We start from the raw sequence: 24,879 nt of genomic DNA, 5'->3' as shown, positions 1-24,879 counted from the left end.
GCTTGGGAGCCCAGTTGGTAAGAGAAAGCGGATTTCTAATCCCTGACCCTACACACACCCATCTCCACTCCGCCTTTAAGGACACCAAACCAAAGCTTTGTCACTCTACTAGCCACAGTGTGGATCTGGGAAACCCCCTGAAATGATAAGCAGCATGCTAGGGCATGATTTGCGAGGCCAGTTCATTCTGAGTCCAGGACACCAGCTCAGGACCAGACCAGGTGAACACCTCGGAAATGCCTTGGTGCCAGAGGAGAGCGGGTGTGGGCTTCCAGGCAGGGGAGTCCGAGGGTAGTCGGTATCTTCAGGGCGTGCGCGAGTGGTGGGGAGCTCCTAGGTGCATCCAGTGCAGAGTGGGAGGAGGGACCGGAGGAGCTGTGCGGTCCCTTTAAGACCCCAACGCTCTCCTAGCCAAAGGAGGGGGGCCTGCAGTGGGGGCGGTGTGTGATGGGAAAGTAGCCGGCTGAGTCTCACACTTTCTAACGATTTTTAAACTTTCGGGCCGGGGGAGCAGAAATAAAGCCATTGTGCCGGGGCGGAGAAAGGGTGCGTGCTTGCAGCGGCTGCGTGCTTGCGGACTTCCCGCCAGCGCCGAGTGGCCGGCTTTTTGGGCCAAGTGGGGAGCGAGCGAGCGGGCGGGCGGGCGGGCAGGTGGCCCCGGGCCGCGGCGCCCGCGCCTTGGCTCTGCCCCCGGGAGCCAAGCAAGCCGCTGCTCCCTCGTGGTGTGAGGGCGGTGATGTTTTTCCTCCCACCCACTTTTGAGTTCCCCCTCCCCCCTCGCGCGCACTCTAGCTCTCGCCACAACCTGCGAGCCCCAGACCTCGGACGAGAGCGCCCCGGGGAGCTCGGAGCGCGTGCACGCGTGGCAGACGGAGGAGGCCAGTGCCCAGGTTAGTGAGCAGTGCCCGGCGCCCGCTTCCCTCACCTTTTCCAGCCTTTGCACAGGTGGGTTGCCTTCTCTTAGTCGGAGCCGTCCCTGGAAGTTTCCCCAGGGTGCCCCAAATTCCCCTGCCACCCCAGCCGGTTCTATGGTCCAGCAGCTACCAACCTGGATGGAGGTGGGGCCCAAGGCTTCTGACCAAAGCAAGTTGGGGGTCTCTGAATTCGAACTCACAGCTCGTCCCTCCCCACTCGGCCTGCATTTCTCTCTGCTCTGACGCTTTGAGAGGTCACTTGGGTACTCCACCCTGAGCTACCCAAGGGGCTCTGCAGTCCCTTTAATCACTGCCTGTGTTCCTGAGCCTGTTTTCTCATTTTGCTGATGAATATGTGGTAAAGTTAATGTAACAGAGTAGATGGGCGAAAGGCTCCCTATCCTGTGCTTTGGCCATCTGCCTCATTTTTTGGCCCTGACTACGGGGGTCAGAATTTGAGACACTAGGCTCTGAAAGCAACGTGGTATATTGCCAGAGCATAGGGCCCGGAAAGGCTGCTTTCCAGTCCCTCCCAGCCCTGCCACTAAAGATATTTGAGTTCTCTGTGTACCCCCAGTGCCCATTTTGAAGGTGAAGTTGTGTGGAATGAAATGAAATGATAGAAAGGTGTTTTGCAAGCCAAATGCGAGGCATTGTTTGGCAGTCATAAGCAGCAATGAAGGCATTTCCTCCAACAAGAGATACCCTGGGTTAAAACTGCCATTTTCAGTGGCAACACACCACCAGTTAACCGAACTTTTCTTGCTGGGTGGTAGAGTGGGGAGAGGATTTCAGCTGATGGACAAGGGCCTGAGACTGCAGTGTCTTTCTTATTGTTTGTCGGAAAGAAAATTGCTACCCTAGGGGCTGTCCCACAGATGATAGTCAATGTGAGATTACAAGGTCAGTCAAGCCTCTCGGGAGGATTAAAGAGACACTGTGGGGCGTGAAGAACTGGCTGACATGTGTTCATCCCTTATCCTTCCTGTGGATATGTCTCTTTGCTTCTGTTCTACCCAGGAGACCTGTTCTGAAAGTGGGCTCCTGACACTTGATGGCCCAGATTGCCTTGCAGTCACAGCTGGGCGAGGAGCAGTTGATCACTTTGCTTAACGCAAATGAACAATGTGAATACTTGTTTCATGGAAGCACCTTAATAAATACCTTTCTTTTGGTACTTGATACATTTCTTTATCTTGTAAAACACAGGAATTCTCCCATCCCACCTCCACTACCAGTGTTGCAGAGTTTTGGTTTTTTTGTTGTTGTTGCTTTCTTGTTGGGTCCTGGATCCCCTGAAACATGTCAATGGCTATATGTCTAAGTAACCTGTAAAAGAGCCAGTGCGAGTTCAATGGCACAACAGCCTGTGTGAAGCAGACAGAGAGTTAATGCAGAAATAACTCCAGTTAACTGGGTCAAAGTATAATTTGAAAAATTAAGGACAGTTTGGCTCTTTGCAAGAATAAGAGTCGGCTAAGTTTGCTGAGCAGTGCTTGCTTCTGTTTACTGCTGCAGTCCCAACACATGTTTTGAACCACCCCCTTCCCCAAAAGAAAAAGCTGAAGAGATAAAGAGAAATTGAACAGTGAGGAGATCTGGGGAGGGAACTCTTCTTGGTTCATATTTCTGCACAGAATACAAAGGCAGGACTTCAGGATCTTGTAAATCAAAAGTGAATATTTATAAAGCGATTCATTTTCTGATGTTCTCCATCACAGCCTGGGAGGCCACACAGATGACAGGAACGCCAAAAGAGATTAATTGCTCTCTAGTTACCAACTTTTTTATTTGCTTATAATATTAGTTGGGACCTAAGAAAGGCAAAAAATCTATGAGCTGCTTTCTTGCCAACTTGAGTTAGGAAGCAATGCTACTGTTCACCGAATCGCCCAACCATTGTACAAGAAAAGCAGCCCTGTTGATTCTTGCATGGGGAGACCCTAAAACCATGGTTTCAGAAACACCCACTGAAATCCAAAGTGGTTAAAAATCTTTCTCTTTCAGAGGCTTGGGGAATAAACTTATTAGAGTAGGCTCAGGAAGAACCTCACTGAGGTGGGTAGCTGTGTTAAATTGTTAATGAAAATGTTTTGTTTCAAAGAAACATGGTAGCCCTCAAGGGACAGTGACATTCTGAGTGATTGAAAGTGGGCCACAAACTCACAGAGGGGACCAAGACATCAGAACTCAGGACTTTGGATGGGTAGGAACATGTCCTAAGAGAATTTGGTTCTTTAAGGAGCAGGGAGGAGGTAAAGAAAGAAGGCAGACAGTGCTGCAAATTTTGCCTGATAGCACAAATTACTCTATCATCAGTTCTTCCTTGGTTATGCATTCATGATTTGAAACCGTGGATTTTGAATGACCCAGGCAACTTCATAGCATTTAAATAGGAGCTGTGCACCTACTTCAGAGCCCAAACATATTCAGCTCTCCAAAATGATCGTTTTGCATTCCTTCAAGTTCTTTATGTGCAATATTTAGTTTGGACTCTCTGGAAAGATCAATGAGTTCATTTCCCATTCAGATTGAATCTGGTGTTTTTAGAACATTTCAATATTTTCAGATCACCCATTGGAAGAATTTTGCAAACTCTAAAGTCTGTGGAAATGACCCATGACTAGATATGAGCTACTGCAAACTTTCTGTGTTCCAAGGTTGAAAAGGTTTAAGATTTCTACTCCTTATACTGGGAATGCCAATCTCATGTTTTGAAGAACTGTAGTTGTTTTAGTGGTTTTTTGCATGGTGGTGCAAGGTAAACAAATTATCTATTTAATTTGCCCAATTTCCCCCAAAAATGGCCCATTTGAAATCTCCATTTTACGATGGACTTCATGGGGGAGGAATATGTCTGAAACATTTTAAGCAATAAAACTTTTCAGGTGTTTAATTGCATCCATTTGCTAATTACATCTATCTTTTCCAACATTAGCTGCCAAACCGAAGATCCTTGTAGATCTCATAGAGGACAGACAAGAAACTGATCAATTTGTACTTCATTCCTAAAGGATTAATGGTAAAAGTAGTCTTGAAGCTAAGATTAGTTAACTTTCATTTCAGAAATTGCTTGGTCTCATGCCTGTTACTTTTACCTTGTTTGCTAAAATAACCGCTTTAGCAAACTAAAGTTTCCTTTTCTCCCAAAAAAATTTCTTGAGAAATCAACTTTAATTCCCTTAGAAAGGAAGATTTCAAAATTTATTTTCATTTTCCTATGACTTGCCTGTAAGGACTTAGCCTCAGCTTTGGATAGGAATGCACCCTCTTTCACTTGAATTTTCGCCCACAAGCTTTGCAAGACAGGAGAGGCAAGTCCTTTATCTTGTGCAGGCAAACAATACTTACACTTATGTAAATTCTCTGGCATTATTTTTTCTAGCAGGTTAGAAGCCTGAGCATCAGTGACCTCTATCAGTTCCAGATCTGTGTTAAGTCTTTTTTCTGCTTTCTTCCCAACAGCTTGAAGGTTCTGTCACCTTTTGCAGTGGCCCAAATGAGTAAAAAGTGGAAAATGGGAGGCATGAAATACATCTTTTCCTTGTTGTTCTTTCTTTTCCTAGAAGGAGGCAAAACAGAGCAAGTAAAACGTAAGTGTCTTGCATTTGGAAAATAATACACTTCTTATAATGTCTTTGAAAATGTGGCTATAATCTGTAGCAATTGTGATTTAGCCCAAATGTGGCCGTGCCATTATTCTAAGAGAAGAAAGTGAATGTTACTGATTTATGCATGAATTGATAAAAGAATGAGAGCTTTGAATCAGGCCAACTAAATTTGGGGCTGTTTTTCTGATTATCATGTAGTCTTTGTCTCATAGAACATATGACACATTAGCTTATTTTCTCTTTCCTGTTGTAAACTATACAAATCTCATTACATTTTACGTAACTCTAGAAATATCTGACAGATGAGCTGGAATTTTCCCAAATTTCAGACTCTTCAGCAAAGGCTTTCAGTTTATGAAAAATAATGACACAGAAAAAAAAAAGAAAAAGAAAAAGAAAAGCAGTCTCTGCCTATTCCCTTGCGCTGAAAAATGAGGAAGGACGAAACCTTCCTATGAACTGGGCTCAGATGAAAAATCCTTTGAGGAAATTGAGATTCCAGGGACCGTTAGCAAATTGGATGCCATTTATTGAAAAGAACATCCCTGCAAAGCCAGGGAATATTTCTAGAAAGTCAGCGATCCGTGTAATGGGCTAACACATTGGAGAAAGCAGAGAGTGGCAGGAAGTGGGGGCGGGGGGATAATTAACCCTCCTTGCTGCCACGTTTAGGAGATTTATCAGTTACCGTCGACATCTCCGTTCTTGCTGCCTTTGCACAGTGTGGGTCTTACCTTCTTTGGGCCACTTGCAGCCACCTCTGAGGTAGATACTTGCTCTAATTTTGAAGGAAAAGCCTAAGCTCTAGTTCTCCTTTTTGACAGCATCAAAAGAAGCACAAAGTGGAATTGGTCCAAGAGGGGCATTCTCTGCTCCACTGAACTTATTCATGAGAAGGAGCTGTGAAAATATTCATGGTAGGAACTGAAGCAGCATCTGAAGCCCATCACTTAAACCTTTATCTCTTTTATCACATAAGTTAAATAGATCAGGCAGAAGGCTTGCTGACAAGGAGAACAGTGCCAAGCCTATTCCATCCTTAAGTGTGTTTCTGTCCTACTACAATTTCCATAGTAAATGTCGTCTTCTTCCTGGGAGAAGTAGTGTTTAATAGTGTTTTTGATTAGGCTTTTGAGCATAAGCGGTCTATGGTGATATCTAGTATGATTGGGACACAAAAGGAAGTTTAGTGGGGCATGATCTCAGCAAGGAAGCTTGGATCAGCCTTTACTCTTGTATCCCTCAAATTGCATCCTTCTTCTACCGCTTGAATATGGTTCATCTCAGAATCCTCCTCTTCTAGAAGCCCTCCTTGATTTAAGTGGATGTGACAGAAGCATCCATGCATTGTCAGCTCAGCTCACAATTAGCTGGGCTTAGGGATGAAAAATTACTCAATAAGTACAATGTACATTATTTGGGTGATGGTTACACTAAAAGTCCAGACTTTATATCCATGTAACAATATATCCATGTAACAAAACTGCACTTGTACCCCTTACATTTATACAAAATAATCTTCCTGTCTTAGAGAGAAACTTCCCTTATAGCCTGTTAATGATGACCTCATGGGGAAAGCTTGTAACTCTCAGAAGACCATCTCTTATGGAAAGCCTTTCATATTTATGAAGAATTGAATAATATTGTCCATGAAACTTAGACAAAGAAAGATGTGACTTAAAAAAAAATTATAAACCCAAATCGACTACTTTCTAATATTTCCTTGTGCAGATGAATTTGTTCCAAGCCCTTTTGATATTCAATTGGTGCCAAATTGATTATGTAACAGATGGCCTAGGGCACCAGATCTGGTCCAGTGTTTCAGGCTTATTGTCAGACGATGAGGCTAAGGTCATGGTCCTTCCCTTAATGAGCCACTGAGCATCATTATTTGTGTCCACGCCCAAGCTAACTGTTCTGAAGACATGCAAAATCATCTCTGCTAAAGGGAAAACCTCAAAGCATATGTCCTATGTATGTTGCCTTGATATATACATGCACATACACAAACACACACAATATGCATGCACAGAGATTTATATTGCAGCTCTAACAGTGAGAAGTTAGAAGCAGTGGAAATGTCAGTTCATAGATAAATAGTTACAAAAATGATCCAGGTAATGTAATGTAATGCCACCATTAAAAACATTGTTTATTGAAAATTTGGCGGCCCTGAGAAATGCTTGTTAACTTATTTTTAAGTTTCTTAAATTATAAAATTAATGTGTATGCTTATTATGCAAAACAACATGAAAGCATCTGAGCTTCATATGGAACATGTATCCCTAAACTCCCATTCCACTCTCCTGGGATAACCATTATTAGTGGTTTGCTGTGTGTTCTTCCAAACTACTTTCTTTGTTTTATAAAATTATACATACATGTCTGTACAAGTTTTTGTTTTACAAAAATAGGATATTATATACACTTTTCTGTGACTTGCTTTTGCTCAATAATGTGTGTAGGACATCCTTCCATGTCAATACATTGTAATATAATAGTGCCGTATTCTTTCTAATGCCTGCATAGTTTGCAGTTGCGTAAGTTTGCACTGGGTTGTTTAACTAGTCTATATTTGTAGATACTGAGGTTGTTTCCGGTTTTTGCTATTAAAAGTAAGGCATTTATGAACATCTTTAGGCACTTATTCAAGTATTTGTGAGAAATAGTCGAAGTGCATGTTCAGTTTTAATCTTGATAAGTACTGCCAAATTGCCCTTCATATAAGTTGTATTAATTTATGCTCCCACCATCTACGTATGAAAGTACATTTCTAATTCCTTCACCAAGATTATAATCAATCTTTATATTTCGGGGCCATTTTAATAGGACAAATAATCTGTCAGTTTTTCTTGGTACTTTTCTGTTTCTACAGCATCTTTTCAATTATGTATTAGTTCAATTTTATTTCTTCAGTGTATTGTCTATTTTTTAGTTTGGTTGCTTGTGATATTTATTTGTTAAAAACTTATTAACCTTTTATATTTTAAATATTATTTTTGATATGCCGCTTGTTTTAATTTTTAAGTTGTATCTTTCCCATATAGAAGTTTTAAAATTTTATGTAGTCAGACCTGTCATTCATTTTCTGTATGGCTTCTGGATTTCTTATTCCTAGGAAGGTCTTTCTCACCCTGTATTTTTATATTTTCTTCTACTGCTGCCATAATTTTATGTTTTACCCATAGTTCTCTATTCCATCTGAAATTTATATTCCCGTATGGTATGCAATGGGGAACTAATTTTTTTTAAATCTCCGGATGGTAGGTTTATGAATGTTATTTTTGCTCACTTTTATGCTTCTGTCTATTCCAAAATTTCCACAATTGGCAAGTTTCACTTTTAAAACAGGAGAAAAGCTCTTTTTAAAGTAAAAGTACATCTTATTTCCCATATTTTTACTGTGCAATTCTAGAGACAAGTTGGTATGGGAGTAGATGAAGAAATAGAGGGGTTTTCTAAAATTAAAAAGGAAAGCAACTGGAAAAACTTCAGAAAATGGGTAAGAGTAGGTATGGGTCATAAACTCTTCATGTCTCTCCTTGTCTGACACCATTTTACCAAAAGAAGGCAAAGTTTTTTTATCTTGCAGGGGCTGGTTAGAATATAAGCTTTTAGGTCAAGAACTGGGCTTTGTAGCCTGTTTGCTCTCCTATTTGGGGCATCAGGGTGGAATGACGGGGGATGCCATTATGATCAAAGATGCTCACTCAATTGATTCAGAAATCTGAAGATGTGGAAAAAATGCTTTGTTTGTGGAAAGCTCATCACAAGGAATGGTGAAGGTGGGTGCTGCCACTTGCTGGTAGCTAATTAGCCATAGTTACAATTTCTCTTATAAGAGGCAAGACAGGCTCAGGAAACCCGAAAATACTGATAGTGCGTTGCAATGGATGAATGAGCCATTTGTTGCTTACATAAAAGTTTGTTACTGTTCAGCATCAGCAAGGTTTGAGGTCTTTAGCTGGGAAAAGGTCCTTCTGTATAACTCCATTATGCTCTGTTGTTAAAGTTGTAGTCAATGAGGCCAGGAAACTCTTTTGAAGTTCAAAGGAGCGTAACATTCACAGCATAATATTCATGCAAATATGGGACAAATGGGCTGAAGAGTTTGCCCCTTTGGCAGATCTAACTTAGGTAATGAACTATTGATCAAAGTGAGGTTGAAGAATTGAGTTGTTAAGAATATTCAATTATGTATTTCTAATAGACCAGCCTGTGCCAAGTCTGGCAAAGGTTCTGGAGAGAGAAATTGTTCATGTATTTCATGGAGTCCACTCCTGCTTTACAAGGTGAGTTAACTGGATCTTCAAGGAACCAGATTGTCACTTATTTTTCTCCTCAAGAGAAAAGCTTCCAACATTCAGATTTGGCTAAAACTGGGCCTCTGGACTTCTCAGGAAAGGCAAGCCACCAAAACATTGAAGGGAAGGAAGAAGATACTTAGAAAGTTTGAAACATGTGAAGCCCACTTAGAACTTCTCTGTCTATTGTGAGAGCCAGCCAGGAAGGTGTGAGTTTTCCTGCTCCAGATTCTCCCTTGGACATTTGAGGTGATTGTTGAACAAGCAAATTAGTGGACCTGTTCACATCTTAGAAGTTTAATTAAGTGGAAGTAGAAGAAAGGAATACTTAAAATTAGATAGCTTAATGCTTTTCAAAGTATACTCTTAATTCTTTTTTATTTTGGTGAGGGGGCAGTAGGTTTTGTAATGGAGGCTCTGTAGTTAGCCTAGATCCAATCCCCAGCTCCTTGACTTACTTACGTACCTTGGGAATGTTACCTAACCTCTCCAGCTTTAGTTTTCCTATCAGTACAGTGGGGGAAATAATAGCATAATGAGCATGAGCATTGTCGTTTGAAGAAGAAACGAGATTGTGTACACCAAATGCTTTGCATAGTGCCTGACACATAGTAAGTTTTTCGTAAGTGGTTGCTATTAGAGCAACTCTCTTACAAGTCAAAGATATTATCCCCTTAATTTTAAGGTGAGAAACTTGAAACTCAATGAGGTCAAGTGACTTTGTACAAGGACAAGCAGAAAGGCCCAGCCATAGCTAGAACCAAAACCCAGGTCTCCAAATTAAGTGTTCTGTTCACTATGCCTATCTGCCTCCTGGAATTCTTTGAGAAAGTCAGTTCATTGTCTTGAATAGAAGCCCAGTCCTTTATACATGGCAGCCACTTAATACATAAGAGATGACCCAAGTAAATAAATGAAGATTTTCTAACCCAAATTCCTAAGAGGGGTAGTATACTATTTGGGAATTAAAAGACTGAGACAAGGACTAAAAAAATTTTCAGGAACCTACATTAGCTAAACCAAAGGAAAATTGTGAGGAAGGTTAAAAGTATGTGCCTCTATGTCTATGCTTCTTATATTTCCCTGACTTCTCAGTAGGATTGGAATGTTTTCATAGTTTAATGGAACGAGGACTATGCTTAAAGTCAAGAGACCTGGTTTCTGGTCAGTCTTCCATTGTTTGTCATGTGGTATTGGTTGAGTCATTCGTGTTCTTTGAAGTAAAGATTCACTACTTACAAATTGAATAGAATTATTGACTTCTGGACTGAAAACTAAAGAATAGTATAGGGGCTGGGGAGATGGAACAAGGGAAACAAAGGCCCTGGTTTTGTGCACTTGGAGCAAACCATATGGATGTTTAATATTGTCACAAGGTAATTGCAAAGAATATTTTATCCATTTAAGATTTGTAGCCTGTCCGCTTCTAGAAAGATTAGATACACATTAGAGATGAAAGAATAGGAGCAAGATAATGTTTTTAAAGATGAAATAAAATAGAGGCCATCTGAAGAAAATAGAAATAATAGATGTTTTTAACATTTGGTTTAGTAGATTATAGCATTTATAATGTAAATTTGGCTTATGCCTCCCAAAAGGATGAAAAGAGAAACTTTGGGTTTGTTGTCAAGAGAAAATTTACAGTTTCATCTACAGAGATTATTCCCACCTTTAACCCACTCAAGCAGTATTGATCATGGGATGTTTGAATAAGGTACATTCTGGGTATCCTTGGTTTCATAGAAAATAGAATTGTCTGTTTGGCGTTTCTTTACTGACCCTCTGTAAAGGAAGAAGGCAAATATTATAATTCAATAAAGGACTTTCTATAAGCATAAGGAAATGCATTCCAGGTACTTTCCCTTTGAATGATCTAAATTGGAGGATAGAACATGGAAATGTTAAATAGATGTTTAACACGTCTACTAGACTGGATTGTCAACTATCAGATGCCCTAAGCAAGCTTTCTATTAACATGATTTGTTTCTGATTTTAAAATAGATGCTCATTGTTAAACATTCAAAAGGTGCATAAAAGTATAAGGAAAACAAAAATGAGCAGTAATCACAATGTGTATGGATAACCATAGTTAATTGATACATATACTTGTAGTCTTTTTTTCTAAGCTCAGTTATACAAACATACTAGTTTACAAAACTGAAGCACTTTTTAAACAGGATGGATCAGGGTTTGTTTATTTATTTATATAAATTTAGGGGGTACAAGTGCGGTTTTGTTACAAGGATATTTTGCGTAGTGGTGAAGTCTGAGCTTTCAGTGTAGCCATCACCTGAATTGTGTACATTGTATCCAACAGGTAATTCCTCATTCCCCACACTTCTCCTACCTCCCACCTTTCCACATCTCCAGTGTCTATTTTTTCCAAAATGTATGTCCATATATACACATTATTTAGCTTCCACTTGTAAGTGAGAACATGCAGTATTTGGCTTTTTGTTTTTGAGTTGTTTCACTTAAGGTCAATTCACAATGGGAGTCTCTAAAATGCACCTGTAGTGAAGAGATATCCCATGATGTCTGTAAGTGAAAGCTGGGTGGTTTAGATACCAGTTGCAGGATATACATATTTGATTCTATTGTGGAAAGTTCAAGAGCTCAACTTTTATTCTTTACCAAAGGGAACAAAAGTATTCCTGATCAAACAGAAAGTCTCCCTTCACAGAGATTTGCACCGCTACAGTGCTGATAGGAAGAACAATTTGGTTTTTTGAACAGGCATTTTTATTTTTGCCCAAAGTCCTAAGTCATATGACATGAAAGAGATGATATTTGTCTGAAAAAATATTAAGGTCAGATTTCACCAGCTTAGCAGCCTTTCTGTAAAAGGATCTCCTTTTGATGGGTTTGCCCACCTGCTAATAGGAAAGTGAAATAACCACAAAGCAAGTAGTGAGAGGGCCATGCTGTGGGAGGCCCAGGCAGGTGAATCACAAGGTCAGGAGTTCGAGACCAGCCTGGCCAACATGGTGAAACCCCGTCTCTACTAAAAATACAAAAATAATTAGCTGGGCGGGCGCCTGTAATCTCAGCTACTCGGGAGGTTAAGGCAGGAGAATCACTTGAACCCAGCAGGCGGAGGTTGCAGTGAGCCGAGATTGTGCCTCTGCACTCCAGTGGGTGACAGAGCAAGACTCCATCTCAAACAAAAAAACATAAAATACTCAATATATAATTTTGGGCAGGAGATCCAGCAAGAAGGAAAAAGATAATTAACTTCTGAATGAAGGAAAAAGCTGCATACACAGGATGGAGAATTTTGCTGCTTCATTACATTCTTCTTCTCTGGTGTCCGCAGACTGGAAATGAAGTCTTAAAGTCCTGAGAAAATATGACACAGAGTCTTCAACTCTAGAAATCCAGTTGTCAGAGAAATAAGAAACGTTTTCCCCTTAACTACTATATCTTGCCCTTCCTACATTCTACTTCAAGTTTGATAAGTGACAGAAGAGAAGCACTTATGCCTTTATTTTTTCTTCACTCTTCTAGTAGCCTTTTTAAGAAATAAATAATTTAAAAGGAGTTTGTTTACTTGATGTGTCCGCTCATATAATGAATAGCAGAGATTCATCTTTTTTTTCCACTGACCACGTGTTATAATAGAATAAATATTGTTGTAATACTTACATGACAATGTGTCTACAGTAATAGCTCTTACCAAAAACAGTTCTTGGGAATTTTTTCTTGATTTTGGACTGGTGATGAAGTTACTGACCTTTGCCTAATCCTGGGAGCTGGTCAGTAATGATTGGCAAAACATTGATGGCATAGTGACACGTATCTGTTGTTGTTTACTTTTTTGTCATCATTGTTCCTATTAACAGGGGCCCCTAAAGTAGCAGAAATAGCCACCTCTAATTAGGGCAAGCTGATACGTTTGAAAAATAGCTGTGATGTTGCAGGTTGAAGGTCCATCTCACATGTTGGAATTCCTTTGGGACCAAATTTTACTCTCAGACACCATTAGTTAGCAGTAAGTCATGCATCCTCCAGTTTCTATCTCTCTGTTATTGGCAAGTGATCACCTTAATTTTCTTGCACGTATCTCCTGGAAGCTGGCGAGGCATCCTTATTTCAATAAAATGAGCTGATTTGTGCTTTTTGTCCAAGATGATATACTGGAGTTTTATGTATTATTGATTATACTGCATAACTCACTAAATTATCTCCTGGGTAATGTCAACAACTTTTTAAAATTTCAAACTTATAAGCATGTACTGAAATTGACTTTATCATAGTTTCTCAAATTTATTGATTGTCCAATGTGTTCATGGTGAAATTAGTATAATTGTGCTAACCACTCAGTATTAGACAACCATGCTCAAACTTGTCTTAAAAATTATGGTGTTCCAGCACTTTTGGAGGCCAAGGTGGGCAGATCACCTGAGGTCGGGCGTGGTGGCAGGCACCTGTAACCCCATCTACTCGGGAGGCTGAGGCAGGAGAATTGCTTGAACCCAGGAAGCAGAGGTTGCAGTGAATAAAGATTGTGCTATTGCACTCCAGCCTGGGCAACAAGAGCAAAACTCCATCTCAAAAAAAAAAAAAAAATTATAGTGTTTACTTTTTTGATGTGCTATAAAAATATGAGTGTCAGTAATTGCAGAAGCATTGTTTAATAGCACTAATGGCATTACTGTTCAGCTCCTTGTCTGCCTTCAGTTCCTAAATGTACTCCTTCCAGGAGCTGTAGGTTTCTGTCTGGGTCATAATTAGCCAAATCCCATGTTGCTGAGATAATAAGACCAATACAGTTGATGAAATACCATTATGTTTTCATTTTAGATCAGGTTTCTATCAGCACTTAGTGTTTGAGTAAGATATTTGCATCCTCAAGAAGCATAGTTTGGAAGACACTGGTATGTGAGATAAATGCCACGTGAACAAATGAGGAAAGTGCTGTTAGGTTTAAAGAGAATGAAAAATAACTTTTAGCTGGGGTAATCTTGTCTTCCCATCAAGATTTCAAAGCCCTTAAAAGCATGAGCACTATTTTATACATTATGTATTGTCACTGATATAAATACAAAAATGCAAAATAGTCTCTGCCAGCTGCACTATTTTATATAGTCTTTGTTGAGTATTACTTGACTTCACTACAAACAACATTGATTTTTAAAAGGTGATCAAAGCTGTATTAAAAAGGTATAGTGGAAAAATAATTTGAGAAAAGGTTAGTAAATAATATGTGGAAGCTCTTTACTTTCCAAGTTCTAAAAACAGTGACCTGCACCTTACCAACTATGTAGCAGGAGAGGCAGAATTCTGTAAAGGTTATTATAGTCCTTGGTTCTAAAGCTACAAGATATAGGTTTGAATTATATTTCCATACCTTGATTAGTCATGTCAACTTGGGCAAGTTACCAAACCTCTCTGTGCCATTGATTCCTCAGTGGTAAAATGGGGCCAATAATGAGACATACCTTGTAGGGTTGTTGTAAGAATTTAGTGAATTGAGATATGTACAACCCTTAGAGCAGATCCTGCCTCATAGGAAATGCCCAACAAATATAACTTGTTTTTATTATTGTTATCACCATTCTCATTTGGTTCTATATTTTTCTTGCACTTGGTTCCCTGGCTGCTTTTTACACTTATCATCTACCTCCTAGCCTTTGAGCCAAATTAGGGGCAGAAAATTCAGATGGCTCAGCTTTCAAACTTTGTCTAATAATACTCCTTAGAGGCTGAATTTGGGGAAGGTGTAATCTATTGGCTGAAATCAGTTATTTCGGTTATCTGTGGTTTTCAAGAATAATGGTGAACTCACATATATTGAAGCGATCCATTTAATAGTATCAGTGAAATAATCTATCTTAAAGACTTTTTAGAGAATAGATAGCAACTTGGCTAAAAGTTACATATTAAGAATACCTTCCTCATCACATCAATATATACTGTCCTTTTGGAAGCAGACTTTCCTGCAAGTCAGAATCTTAAACAGTTTGGAAGAGAGTTTTGGAAATGTGGAAATGTGCAAATGCACTTGAAACCCACATTTGTATAGCTTGTTTTATTTTAGTGCTTGAGTAGTCTTTTCAGTGGTCTTTATCTTTTATTATCCCCTTTCTTCTTTATCAAGTAAGAAAAGGGTAGGTTTTTCAACCATGCAGAACATATAGCTGATAGAAAAATTTATTCAGTTTCATATTTTAAATAGGTAAATATTATGTCAACCTCTGAGCTAATCCAAGCAAGAAAAATAATTCAGAATCAAATGCATAATATACAGGTTATAGCTTACTCTGCAAAATGGATTTAAATCTACAAAGTAACTTTTAGCTTACCTCCATTCAAGTTTTAGTTGCCCCAGACCCATATAAGTATGAATATTTATGCTAGCCTAGTAATGCCATTTGAAGGAGCCACCTTGTAGGATTTGCTTCCACATGTATACTCAGATTCTTTCTGAAATGTTGAAGTAAGTTGTATATGTGAAAAGCAAATCACTTAAATGTTTGTCAGTGAGACTACACATTTATTGTACAGAAACAGTAACTCTCATCTCACCGAAATGGTAGAGAAAGATGCCTTATTTAGATGTTAGTCTTGGGAAATTCATAATCATCTCTCGTCAGTTAAATATGCTGGGATTATTAACATATTTAAAATATTTCTTACCATGTCCTTGAATGTTGTGGAACAGAAGTTTAAAAAGTATTGCTAAGACTTGACTGAAAAACACTCAAATTCTGCCTTAAAAGTATGTTCTGTTTTCTTTCAACTAATAAATATTTTGAGCACCTACTTTTAGCCCACAAATAGAGATTAATATAACAATGTTGACAATGATGATAGTATCATAAAAGGGGAAATAAAAATGGTTACTAAAATGAATATATATTCAACCTTGCTGATAAGAAAAAGAAAGAAATATTGGTTCGATTTTCCCTTACTTACCAAGTTGCCAAAACTTTAAACAGTCCGTTGCTGGGCAGTCTCACTCACTGCTAATGGGAAAGTAAATTACTGCAGCTTTTCTGGAAGGTAGTCTGGTAACGTAAATAAAAATTTTGAAAGTACTCAAAACATTTGACCCAAGAAATCTACTTCTAAGATTTTGCATTAAGAAAATACCTAATGTTGCAAACAGAACTTTATATATAAGGATCTTTGTCATAATTTATTTAATGGAAAGAAATGGAAACAACCCAGTGTTCCAAGATAGGGGATTGGTTAATAAATTGTGGTTCAGCTGTGTATTGGTTTAGAACTATGTAATTAGTCAGGAAGTATGGGGAAACTATTTAATGTCACAGGAATGTTCTGATATGTTAATTTATAATGTAGTTTATAAAATGTATATAATGTATGCTGTTAATTTTGTAATAAAACCTTTATACACATAACACATGGGAAAAAAAATCAGAAAGAGCTTCCTGTTTCCAGTCTGATACACAGTGATCTTGGAGGTTGCTATTCCTGTTGTCACAAGAAAAAAAAACTGAATGAACTGAAAATCAACAATAGATGCAGTAAGATGGGAAATAGAAATAAAAGGTATACAGACTGGGAAGGAAAAAACAGCATTACCTTTGTTCATAGATGACATGTTTTTCTGCGTAGAAAATCCCAATGGATCAACAACAATGACAAACACACTCCTGTAACTAAGAAGTGATTATAGCAAGGTTGAAGTATACAAGGTTAATATAAAAGTCAATTGCTGTTCTGTCTACCAGCAATTAACAAGTGGAATTTGAAATTAAAAATACAATATTATTTCTATAAAGACTCCTTAAAATGAAACAGGTATAAATCCAACAAGATATGTACAATATCTATATGATGAAAGCTATAAAACTCTGATGAAAGAAATAAAAACTAAGTAGAATGGAGAGATACTCCATGTTTGTGGTTAGGAAGACTCGATATTACCAAGATGTCAGTTTTTCCCAACTTGATGAATAGATTCCATACAATATCAGTAAAAATGCCAGCAAGTTATTTTGTGGATATCAACAAACAGACTCTAAAGTGTATATGGTAAGGCAAAACCCAGAATGGCCAACACAATATTAAAGAAGAACAAAGTCACTACCCAACTTCAAGACTTACTATTAAACTATGGTAATCAAAGTTATGAGTTATTGGCAAAGTAATAGAAAAATAGATCAAGGGAATGTAATAGAGAGCCCAGAAATAGACCCAAATAAACATCATCAACTGATCTTTAACAAAGTAATTAAATGGAGAAAAACAGTCTTTTCAATAAGTGGTGCTGGAACAACTGGGCATCCACATCCAAAATATAAATAAATCTGGACATGGATTTCACACCCTTCACCAACATTTACTCAAAATAGAACACAAACATGAGTGTCAAATGCAAAACCAAAAAACTCTTAGAAGATAATATAAGAGAAAAATTTAGGTAACCTTGGATTTGGCAATGACTTACTTTTTTAACTTTTAGTTTAGGTTCAGGAGTACATGTGCAGGTTTGTTAATACAGACAAATGTGTGTCACTGGGGGTTGGTGTACAGACAATTTTGTCCCCCAAATACTAAGCATAGTACTCAATAGGTATTTTATCTAATCCTCTCTCTCCTCCCACCTTCATGCTTCAAGTAGGTCCTAGTGTCTGTTGTTACCCTCTTTTTGCCCATTGGTTCTCATTGTTTAGCTCTCACTTATAAGTGAGAACATGCAGTATTTGGTTTTGTGTTCCTGCATTAGTTTGCTAAGGATAATGGCCTTCAGCTCCATCCATGTTCTTGCAAAGGACATGACCTCATTCTTTTTTATAGCCTCGTAGTATTCCATTTGTGTATATGTGCACATTTTATTTATCCAGTCTACTGTTGATGGACATTCAGGTTGATTCCATGTCTTTGGTATTGTGAATAGTGTTGCAGTGAACATATGCACGCATGTGTCTTTATGGTAGAATGATTTATATTCCTTTGGGTGTATACCCAATAATGGGATTGTTTGGTCAAATGGTAGTTCTGTTTTTAGGTCTTTGAGGAATCACCACACCGCTTTCCACAATGGTTGAACTATTTTACATTCTCTCCAGCAGTGTATAACCTTCCCTTTTCTCCATAACCTTGCCAGCATCTGTTATTTTTTGACTTTTTAGTAATAGCCATTCTGATGGGTGTGAGATGGTATCTAATGATGAGTTTGATTTGCATTTCTCTAATGATCAGTGATACTGAGCATATTTTCATGTGCTTGTTGACTGCGTGTGTGTCTTTTGAAAAGTGTCTGTTCGTGTCCTTTGTCTACTTTTTAATGAGGTTATTTATTTTTTACTTGTAAGTTTGTTTAAGTTGCTTACAGATTCTTGATATTAGACCTTCATCAGATGCATAGTTTGCAAATATTTTCTCCCATTCTGTAGGCTGTTTACTCTGTGGATGCTTTCTTTTGCTGTGCAGATGCTCTTTAGTTAGATTAGATTCCACTTGTCAATTTTTACTTTTGTTGCAGCTGCTTCTGGCATCTTTGTCATGAAATCTTTGCCAGTTCCTTCTTCTAGAATGGCATTTCCTAGGTTATCTTCCAGGGTTTTTATAATTTTAGGTTTTACATTTAAGTCTTTAACCCATCTTGAGTTGACTTTTTGTATGTGGTTTAAGGAAGGGGTCTAGTTTCAATCTTCTGCATATGGCAAGCCAGTTATCCTAACACCATGTATTGAATAGGGATTCCTTTCTACATTGCTTGTTTTTGTTGACTTTGTTGAAGATCAGATGGTTGTAGGTATGTGACATTATTTCTGAGCTCCTTATTCTGTTCCAGGCGATTACCTTTTAGATACAACACCAAAGGTTCTATCCAAGAAAGAAAGAGTTGATAAATTTGACTTCGTGAAAATTAAAAATTTCTGCTCTGCAAACAACACTGTCAAGAAAATAAAAAACCACAGACTAGGAAAAATATTTGCAAGGGACATATCTGATAAAGGACTGTTATCCAAAATATACAAAGAACTCATAAAACTCAATAATAAGAACACAAACAGCTCTATTTAAAAATGGACCAGAGACCTTAGCAGACACCTCACCCAAGAATGTATACAGATGACAAATGAGCTTATGAAAAGATGCTCCACATCATATGTCATCAGGGAAATGCAAATTAAAATAAGAGTGAGATACCGCTACACACCTATTATTATAGAATTGCCAAAATCCGGAACACTGACGACACCAAATGCTGGTGAGGATGTGGAGCAACAGGAATTTTCAGTCATTGCTGATGAGAATGCAAAATGGTACAGCCATTTTGGATGACTGTTTGGAAGTTTCTTACAAAACTAAACTAAACATACTTTTACCATATGATCCAGCAGTTTCACTCCTTGATATTTACATCCCAAATTTTAAAATGTATGTCTCACAAAAGCCTGCACATAGATGTTTATAACAGCTTTATTTGTAATTACCAAAACTTGGAAGCAGCCAATATGTCCTTCAGTAGGTGAATGGATGAATAAACTTTGGTAAATGCAAGCACTAGAATATTATTCAGCACCAAAAAGAAATGAGCTATCAAGCTGTGAAGAAACATGGAGGAAATGTAAATGCATATTACTAAGTGAAAGAAGTCAATCTGAAAAGGCTACATACTGTATGATTGCAACTATATGACATTCTGGAATAGGTAAAACTATGGAGACAATGAAAGGATCAGTGGTTGACAGGGGTTAGGCAAGAGAGAGGAATGAATAGGCAGAACACAGAATATTTTTAGGGTAGTAAAATTGCTCTCTTTGGTACTATAATAGTGGATACATGTCATTATATATTTGTCCAAATCCATAGAATGTACAATACCAAAGGTGAACCTTAATGTAAATTGTGGACTTTGAGTGATAATGATGTGTCAGTGTAGGTTCGTTAGTGGAAACAGTTGTACCTTTCTGGCAGGGGATATTGATAATTGGGGACACTATGCATGTGTGGCAGTGGTAACAGGGGGTATATGGGAAATCTCTGTACCTTCCTCCCAATTCTGTGAACATAAGACTGCTCTAAAAAATTAAGTATTAATTTAACATATAAAAATACATAAATACATTTAAAATATTTATACAATACTTTCCCACCCCCCACGGTTTATGGCTACATCAAATTTCTCTTCAGCAACTGCAAGCAAAGAAAGAAAGGAGTGAAATATTTAAGTTGTTGGAACAAAAAGGCTATCAATCTGGAATTCTGTATTCAGAGAATTTATCTTTCAAAAAAAATGATAAATAAAGACTTTCTCAGACAAAAAGTGAGAGAATTTGTCACCAGTAGACCTTCCTTGCAGGAACTATTAACAAAAATTCTTCATAAAGAAGAAAAATGTCGTAGGTCAGAAACTTGGATCTACTTAAAGAAAGGAAGAACATTAGCAAAATAATAAGTGAAATAAAATCTTTTTCTTTTTCTTAATTGATATAATAAAGAACAGTTAGTTCAAAATAAAAATAGCAGTGGTGTCTTACATGTCTGTAGCTTATGGGAAAGTGGAATGAGTGACAGGTGTAATAAGGAATGGAAGGGAGGAATTGAGAAAATTCTGTTAGAACACACCTATGCTACACATGCAGTGGTATAGTGTCATCTAAAAGTAAAAGTGGACTTGGATTAATGTAAATGTATATTGTAAACTCTAGGGCAGCCACTAAAAACTTCCTTAAACAAAGTATAACTGATATACTAAGAGAAGAGAGAAAATGGAATAATATAAAATGTTCAGTTAAAACCAGAGATGACAGAAAAAGAAAGGAAAACAAAAAAAAGTAATAAAAAAACTAGGGCAATGAATAGAAAGTCATTGCAAATACGGTCAATATTAAACTAGCAAATCAATAGTAACTTTAAATGTGAATGGTCTATATAAACCAATTAAAAGACAGAAACTGTCAGGGGATTTAAAATCCCCAAAATCCAACTATGTGTTGTCTATAAGAGACCACTTTATTTTTATAAATATTTCTAATAAATTTTATTGTGTACATTTAAGGTATACAACGTGATGTTGTGAGATACATATACATAAAAATTGTAACTATAGTGAAACAAATTAGTATATTTATTCATCTTACATAATTATCCATTTTCCCCCACAAGAGCAGTTATAATCATATTAATTGAACAATTTGTCCCTTCAAGTCAAATTCATCAGTTCTGATGGGTCAGATTCCTCAATTGTGACCAACCATTGAAGGTGAAATTCAAATTTTATTTTTTTAGTGGTTTTATTTTTGAGAAAATTTTTATTTCACCTCTCCCAATGGATAGACATTTATTTCAAGATACACTGCATCCTCTTATTGTCAATACTTCAAACCTACCAGCTACTGACATCTTGAAACAGCATAATTTGTTATCCATGACTCCTGAAAGTTCCTCATGTCACCAACCCTTATATGACACCAATGTAAAGATGGCTGTTTGTGGAAATGTGCTCACCACATTGCCAAGTGTCTTGGGTCTCCTTTTGAAAAGAATATTTTTTTCACAAAAGCCAACATATCCCCGAAAATGCAGCTTCATCTTCTATTGGTATGGTCTGTGGAAGTCACAGAGGCTAGAATTTCGGTCCATATTATGGTTGATAACTACAATTTCTGTTGCAAAGTATGCAAGCATTACTTTGAACTGCATCTGATGAAACTTGGTGGTCTAGGCCATTACTTGCAGATTGCCAAATCCTATTTTAGGAACAATGCTTTCAATTCCCTTTTATTACATGTCTCAGAACAATATCCTGTTAACTAATATGATGGTTACTTTTACTGTATATATGAGAAAAATTTCGTGTTAAACAATATATTTTGACTTTTGGTTTTAGTATGTTTTAGTACAAATATCCAGGGACAAATTCTTCAGTTGAATACATCCAAGAGGCACATTGTTCAGTTGATCTGCTATAATCTAATCATTTAGCAAAAATTCTGAATACAGTACACTATCATTAGCTATGGTTCTCATGTTGCACGTTAGATCTTTAAGACTTGTTCATCCTGTATATCTGCTACATTGTATTTTTTGACCTGTATCTCCCATTTCCACCCCTCTACACCAATCATAGTCACCACTGTTTTATTCTGTATCTCTGTGAAGTTGACCTTAAAAAAAAGATACCACATAAAAGTGGGATCATGTGATATTTTTCTTTGTGTGTCTGGCTTATTTCACTTAGTGTAATGTATACCAAAGAATATTTTCAGCTATACAAAAGAGATCCTGTTATTGCCATAAGATGGATTGACTTGGAGGACATTATGCTAATGAAAGAAACCTAGTTTAAATATAAAGACACAGATGGGTTAAAAGTAAAGGGATGGAAAAATATGTACTGTGCTAGCTCTAATCAAGAGAAAGCTGGAGTTGTCATATTAATTTCAGACAAAGAAGACTTTAGGACAAGGAAAATTATCCTGGAAAAATGAGGGGCATTACATATTAATAAAGGGGTATATTCCTCAAGAAAACATAACAGTCCTTAATGTGTTTGCACTTAACAAAGCATCAAAATATGTGAGGCAAAAACTGATAGAAATGCAAGGAGAAATACAAACTATTATAGCTGGAGGCTTCTATACCCCTTTATTAGTAATTTATAGATCCATCAGGTGAAAATCAGTAAGGACGTAGTTCAATTTAATCATCAGTCAACCAGATTTAACTGACGTCTGTAGAATACTCCATCCAACAACATGAGAATATACATTCTTCTCAAGATCACATGGAACATTCACCAAAATAGACCATATTCTGGGTCATAAAGCATACCTTGTGAAACACAAAATAATAGAAATCATACAATGTATACCTCCACGCCATACTGGAATTAAACTAGAAATCAGTAACAGAAACCTGTACAATTCCAAATTATTTAAAGATTAAAAACCACACTTCTAAATAATACATGGGTCAAAGAAGAAGTCTCAAGAGAAATTTTTAAATATTTTGAGCTAAAAGAAAATGGAAATACAACTTATCAAAATTTGCAAGCTGCAGCAAATGCAGTGCTTAGAAGGAAATATATAGCAAGGAATTAATATATTAAAAGTGGAAAGATTTAAACAATAATACAGACTGCCACCTTGGGAAGCTAGAAAAAGAAGAGTAAATCAAATCCAAACTAATCAATAGAAAATAAATTTTAATGGCTGCAAAAATACAGTTAGATAGAATGAATAAGATGTAGTATTTGGTAGCACAATGGGGTGCTTTTATGGATTGTGACATTGGTCATTTCTAAACTTTTTGCCTAAACCAGAATCACAAAGATATTCTCCTTGTGTGTTAGAAATTTTAAAGAATTAGGTTTTAAAGTCTATAATCCATCTTGAGTTTATTTTTATATATAGTATGTGATATGGATTAAGGTTCATTTTAGTTTATGTTTTGTATATTACTATCCAAATATTTAGGCAGCATTTGTTGAAAGTACTATCCCTTTTCCATTGAATTCCCTTTACACCTTTGTTGAAAATCAATAATTGACCACATGTGGGTAGTTTTTGAATCTATTTTATTCTGTTGATCCATTTGTCTAACATTTTGCCAACACCACGTTGTCTTGAAAACGTCAGTCTGTTGTTGTTGTTTTTGCTTTTGAGACAGAATCTTGCTCTGTTGCCCAGGCTGGAGTGCAGTGGCACAATCTTGGCTCACTGCAACCTCTGCCTCTCAGGTTCAAGAGATTCTTGTGCCTCAGCCTCCTGAGTAGCTATGATTACAGGCGTGTGCCACCACGCCTGGCTAATTTTTGTATTTTTAGTAGAAACAGGGTTTCACCAGGTTGGCCAGGCTAGTGTTGAACTCCTTGCCTCAAGTGATTTGCCTGCCTCAGCCTCCCAAAGTGCTGGGATTACAGGCATGAGCCACCACACCCAGCCAAAAACTGTAATTTTATATTAAGTCTTCAACATGTTTCTTTTGCAAAATTGTTTTGGCTATTCTACTTTCTTTGCCTTTCCATATACATTTTTCATTAGATTACCAATTTTTATAAAAGATCATGCTGGTAATTGGATTTAGATTGCATGGAATCTATAAATCACATTGGAGACAACTGATATCTTAACAATTTTGTGTCTTGCAATCCATAGGTAAAATGTATCTCTCCATTATTTATGCCTTCATTGATTTCTTTCATCAGTGTTTTTTAGCTTTCTGAGCGAAGATTTTACACATATTTTGTTAGATTTATACTTCAGTATTTTCAAGTTTTGGGGGAAGCTATTGAAAATAGTACACTTTCAACATTCAATTTCTAATTGTACATTATAAAATATATAAATGTGATTTATAAATTCTCTATAGTAACTTTTTAATAGATTCTTATAGATTTTCTATGTAGAAAATTATGTCCATTTGTGAATAGAAAGTTTTATTTTTTTACTTTCCAGTATATAGGCCTTTTATTTGTTCTTCTTACCCAATTTCACTGGCTATTATCTCCAGGAGTAGTGAAGCAGACATCCTTGTATAATTCCTGATCTTAGGGGTAAAGCAGTCTCTTGCCATTAAGTGTAATGTTAGCTATAGGTTTTTTGTAGATGCCCTTTATCAGGTTGAGGAAATACTCATTCTACTTTGCTGAGACTGTCTGTCATGAATGGATGTAGAATTTTGTCAAGTGATTTTTCTGCATCTGTTGCAGTGATTACACAATTTTCCTTCTTTGGTCTGTTGATATGGTGAATTACATTGATTGGATTTTGAATGTTGAACTAGCCCTGAATTTCCAGGATAAGCCCCACTTGCTCATAAAGTATTATCTTTTCTACATATTGTTAGATTTAGTTTGTTAAAATTTTGTTGCGAATTTTTGCATCTGTGTTCTTAAGGGATATTGGTCTGTAGTTTCTGTTCTTGTAATATATTTATCTGGTTTTGGTATCGGTGTAAAGCTTGCATTAAATATTCAGTTGGGAAGTATTCCCTCCTCTTCAGTTTTCTGGAAGGGTTTGGTAGAATGTTTGATATAATTCACCAGTGGAGCCATCTGATTCTAGAATTTTTTTTGTAAGAAAGTTTTCAACTACAATTTAAATTCCTTTAAAATATACAGGA

The 24,879-nt window shown here is 37.2% G+C and overlaps 1 protein-coding gene across 8 annotated transcripts in view; it reads left to right on the top strand.

The window, feature by feature from the left end:
- Positions 1-816: 816 nt before the first annotated feature.
- The window catches only part of CHRDL1 (chordin like 1), a 121,418-nt gene continuing 97,355 nt past the window's right edge, over positions 817-24,879 (top strand). For 4 of the 8 annotated variants that reach the window (XM_045384503.2, XM_005594368.4, XM_005594370.4 and 1 more), the window contains exons 1-2: positions 817-890; positions 4,380-4,507. In XM_045384503.2, coding sequence (XP_045240438.2) covers positions 4,414-4,507 — 94 coding nt within the window. In that variant the 5' untranslated portion in view covers positions 817-890; positions 4,380-4,413. Of the gene's footprint in view, positions 946-4,379; positions 4,508-24,879 lie in introns of all 8 variants that reach the window. The other 4 variants (XM_074029367.1, XM_074029365.1, XM_074029366.1 and 1 more) reach the window with 1 other exon arrangement.

Source organism: Macaca fascicularis, chromosome X, assembly GCF_037993035.2.
Source record: "Macaca fascicularis isolate 582-1 chromosome X, T2T-MFA8v1.1".
In the NCBI taxonomy this organism is placed as follows: domain Eukaryota; kingdom Metazoa; phylum Chordata; class Mammalia; order Primates; family Cercopithecidae; genus Macaca; species Macaca fascicularis.
Note: the sequence above shows the minus strand (reverse complement) of the source record. Positions and strands in the feature narration are given on the sequence as shown.